Source organism: Schistocerca cancellata, chromosome 8 (genome assembly GCF_023864275.1).
Source record: "Schistocerca cancellata isolate TAMUIC-IGC-003103 chromosome 8, iqSchCanc2.1, whole genome shotgun sequence".
NCBI lineage: Eukaryota > Metazoa > Arthropoda > Insecta > Orthoptera > Acrididae > Schistocerca > Schistocerca cancellata.
Window position 1 is genome coordinate 196,364,368 of NC_064633.1, and position 15,633 is coordinate 196,380,000.

At 42.6% G+C, this 15,633-nt stretch overlaps 1 protein-coding gene across 1 annotated transcript; it reads left to right on the top strand.

Moving 5' to 3' along the window:
* Positions 1–200: 200 nt before the first annotated feature.
* Positions 201–9,188, top strand: LOC126095151 (uncharacterized). The gene is made up of 2 exons (XM_049909876.1): positions 201–423; positions 8,343–9,188. The coding sequence occupies exons 1-2, from the start codon at positions 291–293 to the stop codon at positions 9,146–9,148; spliced, it is 939 nt and encodes a 312-aa protein (XP_049765833.1). The 5' UTR covers positions 201–290; the 3' UTR covers positions 9,149–9,188.
* Positions 9,189–15,633: the final 6,445 nt, after the last annotated feature.

A 15,633-nucleotide genomic window follows, 5' to 3' on the forward strand; every position in this document is an offset into this window, starting at 1 on the left:
ACACCGTGTCGATAGTCGTGCCTGGATACGCTGTCAACTATGCAAAGCTCTGCTTAAAAACTGCGTGGCGCCACAGTCAAGGCTGGCCGCAAGATGAGACGCAGGTCCGTGAGGTGACGCAGGGTGACTCACGGTGAGTTTTTGCGAACCACACAACTGAATCGTCCTGCGCACGTTAGAGCGCAGCGTGACGTGACGCAGTTCCTGCGCTTGGTGACCCTGCGGGCCACAGTCTCCTGTACACAGTTTACTGCGAGGCTCACGGTGGTTCTGGCTGTTGGTAGTTCGAAATGGAGGAAAAGCTAATTGAAGCCGTACGTGTTCGCAAAGTTCTGTATAATACAAGCCATAAAGATTACTTGAAAACGAAGCTGAAAGCAGAGAAGTGGGAGGAAGTGGCCAAGGAAACGGACATACGAAATGGTAAGTTGCATTGTAATTCGTTGTTAACATTCTACATTGACATTCTTAAAACTATGTAGCAAATTTTCGTGATGTGCTCTGTCCTGGTTAAATGTTTATCAAAAAAGATCCCTAGGTTCCTTACAATATCATTCCTTACTAGCGTGTAGCCCTCCGTATCTACCAGTGAAAACGGAATAGGTGGATTTAACTACGTCTTTCAGAATGACACAAAGTTCTATGACCACTGTTTAAATTGATTTGTTGTTGGATAGTCCTGATGACTAATAGGATTCTGTTTCTGCTAATGTCTGTATGCGAAAATACGGATTCTGTTAATTGCTAATAATGAAATTTGCCCACTTCTCGCTATATATACAGTAGCCCAGGCGACAGCAAGGGCTTTTCTCACCAACTAGCAACTACTCTGCCCCTTCTGACTCACGCCATATGGTCCTGCTCGTGCCTTCTTCGGCGTGAGAACCTGTAGCCAGCCAGCTAGCCAACCACTCTTACCAAACTTCGTTAAACATGTAAAAAACAAAATTTAATAAAAGCCTCTCCCACATCAGGGCTTACAACCACGTCAGTCAACAATAAAAGCTCCGGATCCTTCAAACTAGACTTGGCCACTGTTTCTATGTTTCGATACAGTGTATCGATACGTGGAACTGTTTCAGTGTTTCGGAACGGCTGTGGTTCATTGTTTCGAAAGAGTGGTGTTTCATTCCGCCCCTGTCTCGGATAACTGGACCAGATTCGATCTCGAGCCAGACACACAAACTGTATCATTGTTTCAAAATAAGGCTGTTTCAGTCCACCTGTGCTTGGAACGAACTAATTGTATCGAAACAGTGATGTTTCATTCCGCTCTGTGTCGCACGAGATTCGGGCTCGGCACAGATACTGAAACACAACATACCACTTCGTGAAACACTTTCAAGAGTGTCGAAATCTTTTTGACAAGCAATGGCATGAAGCTTAAGATATCCGAAAATAAAGCTTCGTTTCTAGCTGACTGTCCTATTCCGAAATGGCGTAACATCTGCTTTATAAACACTAACCAAATAATAAAACAACGCATACTATTCACATTCAAAATAATAAATATGTGAAAATCATTCAGTTAAATTACACTTTTTTATAACATACGCTTCTCTGTTCATGTCCAGTAATCATATTGAAAAGCGCAAGTAAGCCTACAACATTTTGAATAAAAAAAGGCGTAGAGTGACAGTTATTAGACATATATACATATAAATCTGATGTAGGTATAATTGCAAGCAATCTGTTTGAGGTTCAAAATGGTTCAAATGGCTCTGAGCACTATAGGACTCAACTGCTGAGGTCATTAGTCCCCTAGAACTTAGAACTAGTTAAACCTAACTAACCTAAGGACATCACAAACATCCATGCCCGAGGCAGGATTCGAACCTGCGACTGTAGCGGTCTTGCGGTTCCAGACTGCAGCGCCTTTAACCGCAATCTGTTTGACATAGCACTGATAGTGTAATGGTGAACGGGAAGGGCTGGCAAGCATGGTGAATTTATAGTAACGGTTCGAAACACCTTGAAAGACAAATTTTTTTCTGTTATATTTTGTTGTTTATTCGAATTATTTGGCATTATTTGTAAGTCTATAGTCACTGTGCCTATTATCCACAATGATTCCCTTTGTATTCATGGAAATTAGCAGGATGGGTATATTACCCATACTAACGGAATGTGGGAATCCCAGTAGCATATCCGCTGTTTCTGTAGTTTGCTCCCACCTCCAGTTCCGTTCGTGGTGGTTCTTCTGTCTTCAGCTATGGCTGTCCTCAGCCAATTGAAAAGTCTGAAAATCACACGACAAGAAAGCAGCGCATTTGCTGCATGAAATACGAAACTGCCAAGACGCCTAAATGATAGTTTCATACTTTCTGCGATATGATTAGCGCTCTCGCATTTCATTTGTGTTTATATAGACATACTTATACAATAGACATTCAAGATGATATAATGTGTAGGCTTATTAAATTACATAACACAAACTGTTTCACTGTTTCGAAACAGCGTATCGAAACATTACATTGTAATGTTTTATTTGTTTCGAAACAGTTACGTGTTTCAGTTTGCCCATCTCTACTTCAAACCATGGTCTCAACAAACAAAACGATAACAAACCAGATTAGGTGAAAACAATTGCACTGAAATCTTAAACGACACCGCTGTTATGTTTAAAAAATAGCAATCGGCTTCTTTGTATCACGGATTATTCTTTATTATTGCTCAATATTGGCAAGGACATATTTCAAAACAACTGTGGACGAATGGAATCAGGTGTCTTGTAGCGTATCACTTATCAGGAAATGAAAGCAAGCCGAAAAGAAGGGATTCCATGCTATGCACAAACCCTTCTGGAAAAAAAAGACATTGTTTAGATGTCAGAAATTTTTACTTCTATCTCAGTGTTATAATAGTTCTCTATTTTTTATAAAGGCAAGTGAGAAATATTCATTTTATTTTTATCAAACTAAAAATTTTGTGGGTGCGGCATGTTTGTGGTTGCTCCAGCACTGGCACATCCACGTAGTCGGCGCACATGCTGTACAATCGTTACACTGGGGCAGTAGGTACTGTGTGTTTACGTGGCCCACTTGTAGCAGGCCTAGCGATATGAAAGGGATGTCCATGGGTAAGGTTTGGAAATTGGTGGTGTTAGTGTGAGGTGGTTGAATTTGCAGGCTGTACGGGATGGTTTATAATAAGAACATCTTTCGAGTAAATGAATTAAAAATTTTAATTAGTATTGAACCCAACATAAAGACTTTCATTGCAATTAACATGTACCAATGTATTGTTTCACAAAATAGAAGCATGACATAAATGTTATGAATTAATTTATGTATTTGAAACATTACGTCGCAGCTGTATGGACATTCTTAGTTTCTCAGTACTTTCCTCTCGAAACACTTTCCCTTTGCCAAGGAACCATTCCTGTAGTGTTAAAGTATGTAGTGAAGTTCTGTCGAATTGTGAAAGCTTTCTGTGAACTTCGTGTTACATTTGATTGTAATCCTCCATAGTGTCGTCTCCACTTATTTCAGTTTTAGAAGTAATAAAATAGTTGTGCAACACACAAGCTGCCATCATAACACTGATAACACTGTTGTTGTTGTTGTTGTTCTTGTTGTTGGCTTCAGTCCTGAGACTGGTTTGATGCAGCTCTCCATGCTACTCTATCCTGTGCAAGCTTCTTCATCTCCCAGTACCTACTGCAGCCTACATCCTTCTGAATCTGCTTAGTGTATTCATCTCTTGCTCTCCCTCTACGATTTTTACACTCCACACTGCCCTCCAGTACTAAATTGGTGATCCTTTGACGCCTCAGAACATGTCCTACCAACCGATCACTTCTTCTAGTCAAGTTGTGCCACAAACTCCTCTTCTCCCCAATTCTATTCAATACCTCCTCGTTAGTTATGTGATCTACCCATCTAATCTTCAGCATTCTTCTGTAGCACCACATTTCGAAGGCTTCTATTCTCTTCTTGTCTAAACTATTTATCGTCCATGTTTCGCTTCCATACATGGTTACACTCCATACAACATACAAATTCTCTCAGAAACGACTTCCTGACACTTAAATCAATACTCGATGTTAACAAATTTCTCTTCTTCAGAAACGCTTTCCTTGCCATTGCCAGTCTACATTTTATATCCTCTCTACTTCGACCATCATCAGTTATTTTGCTCCCCAAATAGCAAAACTCCTTCACTACTTTAAGTGATTCATTTCCTAATCTAATTCCCTCAGCATCACCCTACTTAATTCGACTACATTCCATTATCCTCGTTTTGCTTTTGTTGACGTTCATCTTATACCCTCCTCTCAAGACACTGTCCATTCCGTTCAACTGCTCTTCCAAGTCCTTTGCTGTCTCTGACAGAATTACAATGTCATCGGCGAACCTCAAGGTTTTTATTTCTTCTCCATGGATTTTAATGCCTACTCTGAACTTTTCTTTTGTTTCCTTTACTGCTTGCTCTATATACAGATTGAATAGCATCGGGGAGAGGCTACAACCCTGTCTCACTCCCTTCCCAACCACTGCTTCCCTTTCATGTCTCTCGACTCTTATAACTGCCATCTGCTTTCTATACAAATTTTAAATGCCTTTCGCTCCCTGTATTTTACCGCTGCCACCTTCAGAATTTGAATCAACATTGTCAAAAGCTTTCTCTAAGTCTACAAACGCTAATAACGTAGGTTTTCCTTTCCTTAATCTTTCTTCTAAGATAAGTCGTAGGGTCAGTATTGCCTCACGTGTTCCAACATTTCTACATAATCCAAACTGATCATCCCCGAGGTCAGCTCCTACCAGTTTTTCCATTCTTCTGTAAAGAATTCGCGTTAGTATTTTGCAGCTGTGACTTATTAAACTGATAGTTCGGTAATTTTCACATCTGTCAACACCTGCTTTCTTTGGGATTGGAATTATTATATTCTTCTTGAAGTCTGAGGGGATTTCGCCTGTCTCATACATCTTGCTCACCAAATGGTAGAGTTTTGTCAGGACTGGCTCTCCCAAGGCCGTCAGTAGTTCTGATGGAATGTTGTCTATTCCCGGGGTCTTGTTTCGACTCAGGTCTTTCAGTGCTCTGTCAAACTCTTCACGTAGTATCATATCTCCCATTTCATCTTCATCAACATCCTCTTCCATTTCCATTATATTGTCCTCAAATACATCGCCCTTGTATAAACCCTCTTATATACTCCTTCCACCTTTCTGCTTTCCCCTCTTTGATTAGAACTGGGTTTCCATCTGAGCTCTTGATATTCATGCAAGTGGTTCTCTTTTCTCCAAAGGTCTCTTTAATTTTCCTGTAGGCAGTATCTATCTTACCCCTAGTGAGATAAGCCTCTACCTCCTTACATTTGTCCTCTAGCCATCCCTGCTTAGCCATTTTGCACTTCCTGTCGATCTCATTTTTGAGACGTTTGTATTCCTTTTTGCCTGCTTCATTTACTGCATTTTTGTATTTTCTCCTTTCATCAGTTAAATTCAGTATCTCTTCTGTTATCCAAGGATTTCTACTAGCCCTCGTCTTTTTACCTACTTGATCCTCTGTTGCCTTCACTACTTCATCCCTCAGAGCTACCCATTCTTCTTCTACTGCATTTCTTTCCCCCATTCCTGGCAATCGTTCCCTAATGCTCTCCCTGAAACTCTCTACAACCTCTGGTTTAGTCAGTTTATCCAGGTCCCATCTCCTTAAATTCCCACTTTTTGCAGCTTCTTCAGTTTTAATCTACAGTTCATAACCAATAGATTGTAGTCAGAGTCCACATCTGCCCCTGGAAATGTCTTACAACTTAAAACCTGGTTCCTAAATCTCTGTCTTACCATTATATAATCTATCTGAAACCTTTTAGTATCTCCAGGGCTATTCCATGTATACAACCTTCTTTCATGATTCTTAAACCAAGTGTTAGCTATGATTAAGTTATGCTCTGTGCAAAATTCTACCAGACGGCTTCCTCTTTCATTTCTTAGCCCCAATCCATATTCACCTACTACGTTTCATTCTCTTCCTTTTCCTACTGTTGAATTCCAGTCACCTATGACTATTAAATATTCGTCTCCCTTCGCTATTTGAATAATTTCTTTTATCTCATCATACATTTCATCAATTTCTTCGTCATCTGCAGAGCTAGTAGGCATATAAACTTGTACTACTGTAGTAGGCGTGGGTTTCGTATCTATCTTGGCCACAATAGTACGTTCACTATGCTGTTTGTAGTAGCTTACCCGTACTCCTATTTTTTTAATCATTATTAAACCTACTCCTGCGTTACCCTTATTTGATTTTGTATTTATAAACCTGTATTCACCTGACCAGAAGTCTTGTTCCTCCTGCCACCGAACTTCACTAATTCCCACTATATCTAACTTTAACCTATCCATTTCCCTTTTTAAATTTTCTAACCTACCTGCCCGATTAAGGGATGTGACATTCCACGCTCCGATCCGTAGAACGCCAGTTTTCTTTCTCCTGATAACGACGTCCTCTTGAGTAGTCCCCGCCCGGAGATCCGAATGGGGGACTATTTTACCTCCGGAATATTTTACCCAAGAGGACGCCATCATCATTTAACCATACAGTAAAGCTGCATGCCCTCGGGAAAAATTACGGGTATAGTTTCCCCTTGCTTTCAGCTGTTCGCAGTACCACAACAGCAAGGCCGTTTTGGTGTTACAGGGCAGATCAGTCAATCATCCAGACTGTTGCCCCTGCAACTACTGAAGAGGCTGCTGCCCCTCTTCAGGAACCACATGTTTGTCTGGCCTCTCAACAGGTACTCCTCCGTTGTGGTTGTACCTAAGGTACGGCTATCTGTATCGTTGAGGCACGCAAGCCTCCCCACTAACGGCAAGGTACATGGTTCATAGGGGGACTGATAACACTATCTACTTTAATTTCAAATGGTGTTCGAAAAACTCGAAAACGCGAAGCAAGTTTAAAGGTGGCTACACTGAGTCACAGCGCCAGAGATTGCGCCAAAGAGTATTATTCAACCGCCTCCACTGGCAGTGCTTGTTGAGAAGTTGCCGTGGGCAGTTGTAGTTCTGAGGTAGCCGTAGTTGGAAGACTAGTTGTGAGCATGTTGTGTGCAGTTGTTCTGATGGGCTACACAGCTGATGCTGTTCGATTGCGGATGTTGTAATGATCAGAGTGTATTTTTCGTCAATATATATGAAGGTAAAGAAATTTTTTTATTTTTTATTTCAAATGTCCTAACTAACAATGCCTCTTGGTCACAGGTTCAGTCAACAAAGCATCTGGCTTGTGTTCATGTATTAGACTGTAATTCTGGTTTCTATATGCAATTATAGCATTTCTGGTTTTTTTTAATTACTTCATTGTAAATGGTGCTTAAAATACCTTGTCTTATTGAGGAAGAACCATGCCAGATGTGTACGTTGAATCACACTTCCACACACAGAACAGTTACACTTGTGCTTTGTTGTTTCGTAGCTTTTATAGTTGCTGGGGACTTAATTAATTAATTGTGTTAACGGAAGTTTTCTTTCATTCTTTGTTGTTATTCTATGCAGTCAGATTGCGGAGTAATACTAGTCAGGGCCAACCGGTTACGAGACTGCGTAACCGGACAGACAGCGACTAAAATTAAAATTATTTGCATTATATTTAATTAAGCCCCCATGCAAAATATACCAAAACCGCACTCTGCCGTTTGGCGTGCTCTTGACAGTCTATGATTGTACACTTTGTTTTCATAATGGTCAGTGACGCTTCGTCTTGGATAAGGTCGCATCAAATTCTCACATCGCCTACAAATACGAAAGGCATTGCCTCCTGTATTGGAGGTAGTGCAGCAGGTGACGGAAGCTGTAAAGTGTGTTTCATCATTCTTTTCGCCAAAACGCTTGTATTGAAAATGCTTCCATCACTGAACCTCCCTTGTGACCCAACATCAATAATAATGAATTTATTCTCGTAGTCTACGGTAGCCATTAGCACGATGGAGAAAGTGTGTTTGTAATTGAGATAGGGGGATCCAGTTTCCCGGGTTTTCTTATTACTACATGTTTCCCATCAATGGCGCCTATGCAGCCTGGGAATTGTCATCTTCTTTGGAAACCAGCTGCGATTGATTCCCACTGTTCTTTTGTGGGTTCTTGCATAAATATTGGTCGCGTTACTTTCCATACAGCTTGAGATACATCCGATACGATGTTAGCGACCGTTCGTTCTCCCATTCTGTAGCTGTATGCAATAGTTCTGTATGTGTTCCCTGTCGCCAAATACCTAGAACATAAAAGAAAAAAATTAAAAAGGGAGTGATAGATTTGTAGCTGTATTTGTTTATTTTTTAATTAATTAGTGAATAATTGACATAGCGAAATTCTCTTTTGACATCGTTGTTGCAGGTGTTGAAGCGAAAGCGTTGTGGGAGAAATTGAGACATTCGCTGAGAGATGCTCTCAGAAGACAGCAAAAATCCATGAAAAGTGGGGCACCAGCTCAATCGCTTAAAGAATGGAAATTTCAAAAGCAGATGGGATTTCTACAACCATATATGGCCAGTAAAACACGACAAGGGAAGCTAAACGAATACACTGATGATAATGAAACCACATCAAAAAATTGTGTCACTGATAGTCCAACTGATGTAGTCGACGAGGGTGAGGAATCACTCAACATGCAGCAGGTAACCAGAAGTATTCGAGACGAACTTCAATCACGGGCACTTCCTGAAATGTCACCTCCACCACAAGAACCGACATCTGCAAAAAAAATGAAGAAAGACACTATTGCTGGATTACTCAAACAAAGCATTGAACAACATGAAGAACGAAGAAGATCGAGATCAGAAGAAAGAAGAAATCTGTTGGCACAAACGAGTGCTCCAAGTGATCCTCTGTACCACTTCTTCATGTCAATGTACCAGATGACCAGATGCATGCCACTGTCATCTCAGTATGTCATCAGAAATGACATTTTCCGTGTGGTTACAGAAATGGAGGCCTCGTTGCTGAACATTCCTATGAGAAATCCACAGTTCAACACAGTTCAGCGGCCATCATATCACGAGTTGTCCCCGTACAGTAACCAATCCCCCAGGCCACCCCACTCTAGTTCATCAACTCCATCCCATTCTTTAATTTCCAACAGTCCATCGCTTACTACACAAGATGATAGTGTGTTTCAAAAAGCACTTAAACTACGGCCTTAAATCGGCATGATTTGCTCACACTTATTAATAATTTCGCTGAAAACTGAATGTTAGTAAAAATTTTGATATTTACATTTTCTGTACAGACGGTATTTGTGTGTTATTACAGAATATTATTATGTTTCTTCAATAAAGAGTTTTCTATGAACGCCAAACTGTTACCCTTTGCCATTGGTGATGGCAATATTATATTGCATACAGAAGTATAGGCAACTAGCGGACCCGGCTATACTTCTGCAGTTGCTAAATATGGATGGGAAATGTGTATACATCCTACACTATCGTCAGTGGTTTCGACTGGGCGCTATGAGTCAATCACTCAGTCAATCAGGACAGTGCCTTTTATATCATATAAAGACCTCACATGTTCTCAAATCTATGAAAACAATTAATCCAAGGAATAGTTACTTCAGAAAGTTCGAGGAAGCGAGAAATATGCTTTTATATTTATATATTTAAAAAAATTAAGCCATTGTGTTCACATAAAGACTGTAATACCCTCGGTTACTTCATTTGGATATATGGTAACCCTAGTTCCAATGCTCTAAAATTTGGACACAACGTTGCACTGGACTACGCGCATGTAAATTTTGACACAACGTTCTACTAGAATATGCGCGTATATATATATATATATATATATATATAGCTGTAATATATAAATTTATACAAATTTTATAATTGGGAAACATTGTTACAAAAAATCGTGAAAAATTGCATGTATATAGGTTATATATAATATATTAAAGAAATAGGTGCCTAAAAACTATCCTGTATTAGAATGCAATGTTGTGTCAAAATTTCAAAGCAATCGGTCAAGAGCTTTCGGAGGTTAGTGGCTATACACAAACCAACAGAACATTTTTATAAATAGAGATATATGTTAATCACATTTTTATATATAGAGATATATGTTAATCATAATAGCTTGCCTTAAAAACACAGCTAGTTTCTCCTTGGTTCCAATCGGACTTGTAGCGTTGCATCCCTGTCTGTCAATTTCATTCTTGATGAGACCATGCACTTCTTGGAATTGATCACGGTTTAATCTAAAATATTTCGTGAATTTTTCATCAACAAATTCCTTAGTTAAAGCGAATTCCCCATGACTTAGTCTTCTTTTCATGTACGCACTTTTTTCTGCTTTTTGTTTCATCAAAGCGATGTAACACACCGTATAGAAAAAATGGTTCCAATGGCTCTGAGCACTATGGGACTTAACATCTATGGTCATCAGTCCCCTAGAACTTAGAACTACTTAAACCTAATTAATCTAAGGACAGCACACAACACCCAGCCATCACGAGGCAGAGAAAATCCCTGACCCCGCCGGGAATCGAACCCGGGAACCCGGGCGTGGGAAGCGAGAACGCTACCGCACGACCACGAGATGCGGGCCACCGTTTAGAACTGAAACTCAGAATCGGAATCCGATTCTGAACTTATATCTATTAACATAGCAGAAGTAGTCGCCACCTCTGCCAGAGTCAAAGTTCCTCAGCAAACTGCGTATTGAAACTGCGATCCAACTTGCGATGATTGTCGCCGTGACTCACGTTGCCGTGAGGAATTTGGCGTGAGCCCCCCTGCGTCACCTCACGGGCCTGCGTCTCATCTCGCAGCCCACCTTGGCAGGCCTGTGAGGCAGCGTTACACGGAGTGATTTTTTTCTCCTTCGTGTGGAGCCACAGTCATATAAAACTTACGGAAAGATACGAGCGCTATTTGTATGATGTGCTTCATTACACGATCTAGATCTCAGCCTTAAGCTATATTCAAGTGTTACAACTGGAATAAATGAACACACTGCAAACTAGCCATACAGTAAAAATAAAAACAGCAGAAAAGTTGTGCAAAGAATACAATTAACGTGTAGATTAAAAGATTTGTTTTCTTAGTTATATATCTAAAATTCATCTGACTTCGGTTCTTTTCTCTTCTTTCTTGTTATTTCATACCCCTACACCGTGTGGTCAGGGGTGGGCTGCTGACAATGGCACAGTTCTAACTCGTGCATATATCTTCAGTTGCATAAACCTGATGTTTCATAAGAAAAAGTGAGAACATTTTTTTACTGTGCTAAGTGGGTGGCGATTTGCGTGACTTATGGACAGGATAAGGCTGTAAAGTACAACAGATGACCAAACCACAGGTTTATACTTCGTTTCACTGTGCCTAAGCAGCTTCCAGCATAAACATAAGTAAAACAATCGTCAAATACCGTCACAGAGGCATCAAAGTCTACACCATGTAATCTACAGTATGTCAGGAAACAAGGTAGTGGGAATGTTACATTATTTTGCAATAGGTACAAGATGCCAGTGTTTACTTTACATGGCATGCAGAACCAACTTTACAGTCTGCAAGTGAAGATCGTGACACAGTTCAACCTCGTGAGATCATTAAATATTCGATACGTGGTCCGTTATAAAAATAAATAGTTGTTGTTGTTGTGCTCTTCAGTCCTGAGACTGGTTTGATTTAGCTCTCCATGCTACTCTATCCTGTGCAAGCTTCTTCATCTCCCAGTACCTAATGCAACCTACATCCTTCTGAATCTGTTTAGTTTATTCATCTCTTGGTCTCCCTCTACGATTTTTACCCTCCACGCTGCCCTCCAGTACTAAATCGGTGATCCATTGATGCCTCAGAACATGTCCTATCAACCGATCCCTTCTTCTAGTTAAGTTGTCCCACAAACTTCTCTTCTCCCCAATCCTATTCAATACCTCCTCATTAGTTATATGATCTACCCATCTAATCCTCAGCATTCTTCTGTAGCACCACATTTCGAAAGCTTCTATTCTCTTCTTGTCCAAGCTAGTTATCGTCCATGTTTCACTTCCATACATGGCTACGCTCCATACAAATACTTTCAGAAACGACTTCCTGACACTTAAATCAATACTCGATGTTAACAAATTTCTCTTCTTCAGAAACGCTTTCCTTGCCATTGCCAGTCTACATTTTATATCCTCTCCACTTCGACCATCATCTGTTATTTTGCTCCCCAAATAGCAAAACTCCTTTACTACTTTAAGTGTCTCATTTCCCAATCTAATTCCCTCAGCATCACCCGACTTAATTCGACTATATTCCATTATCCTCGTTTTGCTTTTGTTGATGTTCATCTTATACCCTCCTTTCAAGACACTGTCCATTCCGTTCAACTGCTCTTCCAAGTCCTTTGCTGTCTCTGACAGAATTACAATGTCATCGGCGAACTCAAAGTTTTTATTTCTTCTCCATGGATTTTAATACCTACTCCGAATTTTTCCTTTGTTTCCTTCACTGATTGCTCAGTATACAGATTGAATAACATCGGGGATAGGCTACAACCCTGTCTCACTCCCTTCCCAACCACTGCTTCCCTTTTGTGCCCCTCGACTCTTATAACTGTCATCTGGTTTCTGTACAAATTGTAAATAGCCTTTTGCTCCCTGCATTTTACCCCTGCCACCTTCAGAATTTGAAAGAGAGTATTCCAATCAAAAATAAATAGTTATAAACTACATTAAGGATGACAACCACACTAGTCACCTGCACCACCATCTACGTCCGCTCTACTGCTCCAATCCCCTAGGACTTCATCTCCCACATTCACCGCACCTTCTCCACCTATGTGATTGTAGCCGACATCAACATCCACTGACGCTCCTCTGCCACCCTTCGGCAGTGGCATCAGTTCCTCCCCACGATCCTTGGTGACCTTGTTCCTCTTCCTCAGCACACTCGTCCCGAAAGCAACAGCACCCCCCAGTGCTGTCATTGCCTCTGCCAACCTCCTTGGGCGTATCCCCATAAACATCCTTGACCCCACAGGTCACCACACCCCGTCCTTCTCACCATCAAATATCCTCACTGTCCACCCCTAGCTCCCTGCCCTTCACCCCCTCCCAACGTAGTCCATGACTACCGTCGCACCAACTGGGATGCCTACTGGGAATCCACCGGCACCCAGGTTGAAAGCCACCTTCTTACCTACCACTGTCCTGACGACATCACCCACACCTCGTCCTTCCTTCACAAGGCCATTACTGACGCCGTGGAGCCTATGTTCCTACTAAAACCATCCAACCCCACTGTCCGACTCTCCCTCCATGGCCTGTCCTCTTCCTGTGCAAATCCCACTGCCTCTATCGCTCCTTCCTGCGCACTCTTGACAGGGTTGTTTGGGTTGTTTTGGGGAGGAGATAAGACATCGAGGTCATCGGTCTCATCGGATTAAGGAAGGACGGGGAAGGGAGACGGCCGTGCCCTTTCAAAGGAACCATCCCGGCATTTGCCTGGAGCGATTTAGGGAAATCATGGAAAACCTAAATCAGCATGGCCGGACGCGGGATTGAACCGTCGTCCTCCCGAATGCGAGTGCAGTGTGCTAGCCACTGCGCCACCTCGCTCGGTCTTGACAGGGTGGGTTGGTTGGTTTGAAAGAATGGGGGGGGGGGAGGGAGGCACCAAACTGCGAGGTCATTGGTCCCTTGTTCCCAGTACAATAATTACTCAATGGAGAGAAGAAAAGAAAGGAGATGTACAGCACAATAACAGGAGCCGACGTGAGCAGCAGCCATCGAGTCATCGGTGTAAACCACCTCGTGGCCTCGGTACATGTCAAGAAGCGAGAAGAAGTGGCAGGGGTGAGCCACGTGGTTTACTGAGTCCTTACAGGCACGTGAAAGGTGCAGGCGAAGCTGGGGCCTAGGTGTACACAATGGAGGTGTACGTGAATGGACCCCAAGTATAGGCAGTAAAGGCAAGGACTCCAGTTCAGAAAGAAGGGATTGGACACAAACTGCAATTGGAAGCCGTGACCTGGGCCACAGATGCGGGAGACGAACTGCCGTGGGTAGGAAAAGGAGACGGTGATTCGGATGTGCAGGGGAACTACGAAAGTGTGCTACGTAACTGGCCAACAGTTGTGCATGCCTAACCTGCAATGGAGGCATTGCAATGGAGACACTCTTGCTCCCACAAGGACGCTCGTCATCGGAGTCGTCCTAAAAGCTCCTGTCGCTAAGCGAACGCCGCAGTGGTGCACTGGGTCGAGTAAACGCAATGCTGAGGGCGCTGCCAAACCATAAACCAGACTCCCATAGTCAAGGCGGGATTGAACAAGGACTCTGTAGAGTTGCGCCGGCCGGTGTGGCCTTGCGGTTCTAGCGCTTCAGTTTGGAACTGTGTGATCGCTACGGCCGCAGGTTCGAATCCTGCCTCGGGCATGGATGTGCGTGATGTCCTTAGGTTAGTTAGGTTTAATTAGTTCTAAGTTTTAGGCGACTGATGACCTCAGCAGTTAAGTCGCATAGTGCTCAGAGCCATTTGAACCATTTTGTAGAGCTGCAGCAGCGTAGAGCCATCTGCACCCCAGTTGATGTTGCTCAGGCAGCGGAGGGAATAGAGGTGTTGCCAGCACTTCCGCTTAATTTGACGAAGGTGAGGAAGACAAGTCAATAGGGCGTCGAAAACCAGTCCTAAGAATCGATATGTCTCCATTGCAGTGAGTGGATCGTCATTAAGGTCAAGTTCTGGTTCTGCATGAAAGGTAGGACGCCGACAGAAGTGCATAACACACGACTTTGAGGCCGAAAACTGGAATCCGTGGGCTAGAGCCTACGATTGCGCCTTGTGGATGACTGCCTGTAGGTGCTGCTCAGCAACACCAGTACTGGTGGAGCAGTACGAAATGCAGAAGTCGTCTGCATACAGAGAAGGTGAGACGTACGGCCCTACAGCTGCTGCTAGACCATTAATGGCCACTAAAAATAGTGAGACGCTCAATACAAAGCCCTGTGGGACCCCATTCTATTGGATATAGGGTGAACTATGGGAGGCACCAACTTGGCCACGGAAAGTACGAAGCAACAGAAAATTCTGGATAAAAATCGGGAGTGGGTCTCAAAGACCCCACTCGTATAATGTTACAAAGATATGATGTCGCCAGGTCGAGTCATACGCTTTTCGTAAATCAAAAGAGACGGCAACCAGGTGTTGGCGTCTGGAAAAGGCTGTTTGGATGGCAGACTCTAGGGACACAAGATTACCAGTGGTAGAGCGACCCTGGTGTAAGCCGCCCTGATATGGACCCAGTAGGCCACATGACTCCAGGACCCAACCCAACTGCCAACACACCATATGTTCCAGCAGCTTACAAAAAACGTTGGTGAGGCTGATGGGACGATAGCTATCCACATCAAGTGGGTTTTTACCAGGTTTGAGCACCGGAATCATGGTGCTCTCCCGCCATTGCGATGGAAAGACGCCTTCACACCAGATCCAGTTGAAGGTGACGGGGAGATGTCGCTTGTAGTCAGATGAGAGATGTTTAATCATCTGACTATGGATCTGATCTGGTCCAGGAGCTGTGTTGGGGCAATGTGCAAGAGCACTGAGGACCTCCCACTATGTAAATAGGGCGTTATAGGATTCACTGTGGTGTGTGGTAAATGAGAGGACTTTCCCTTCCAGCCGCTGTTTGAGAGTGTGAA

Excerpts from the sequence above, each read along its gene's own strand:
- LOC126095151 (XM_049909876.1), top strand. The coding sequence starts at position 291 with ATGGAGGAAAAGCTAATTGAAGCCGTACGTGTTCGCAAAGTTCTGTAT. Across the intron at positions 424-8,342 it reads GGAAACGGACATACGAAATG|GTGTTGAAGCGAAAGCGTTG; the intron begins GTAAGTTGCATT and ends TCGTTGTTGCAG.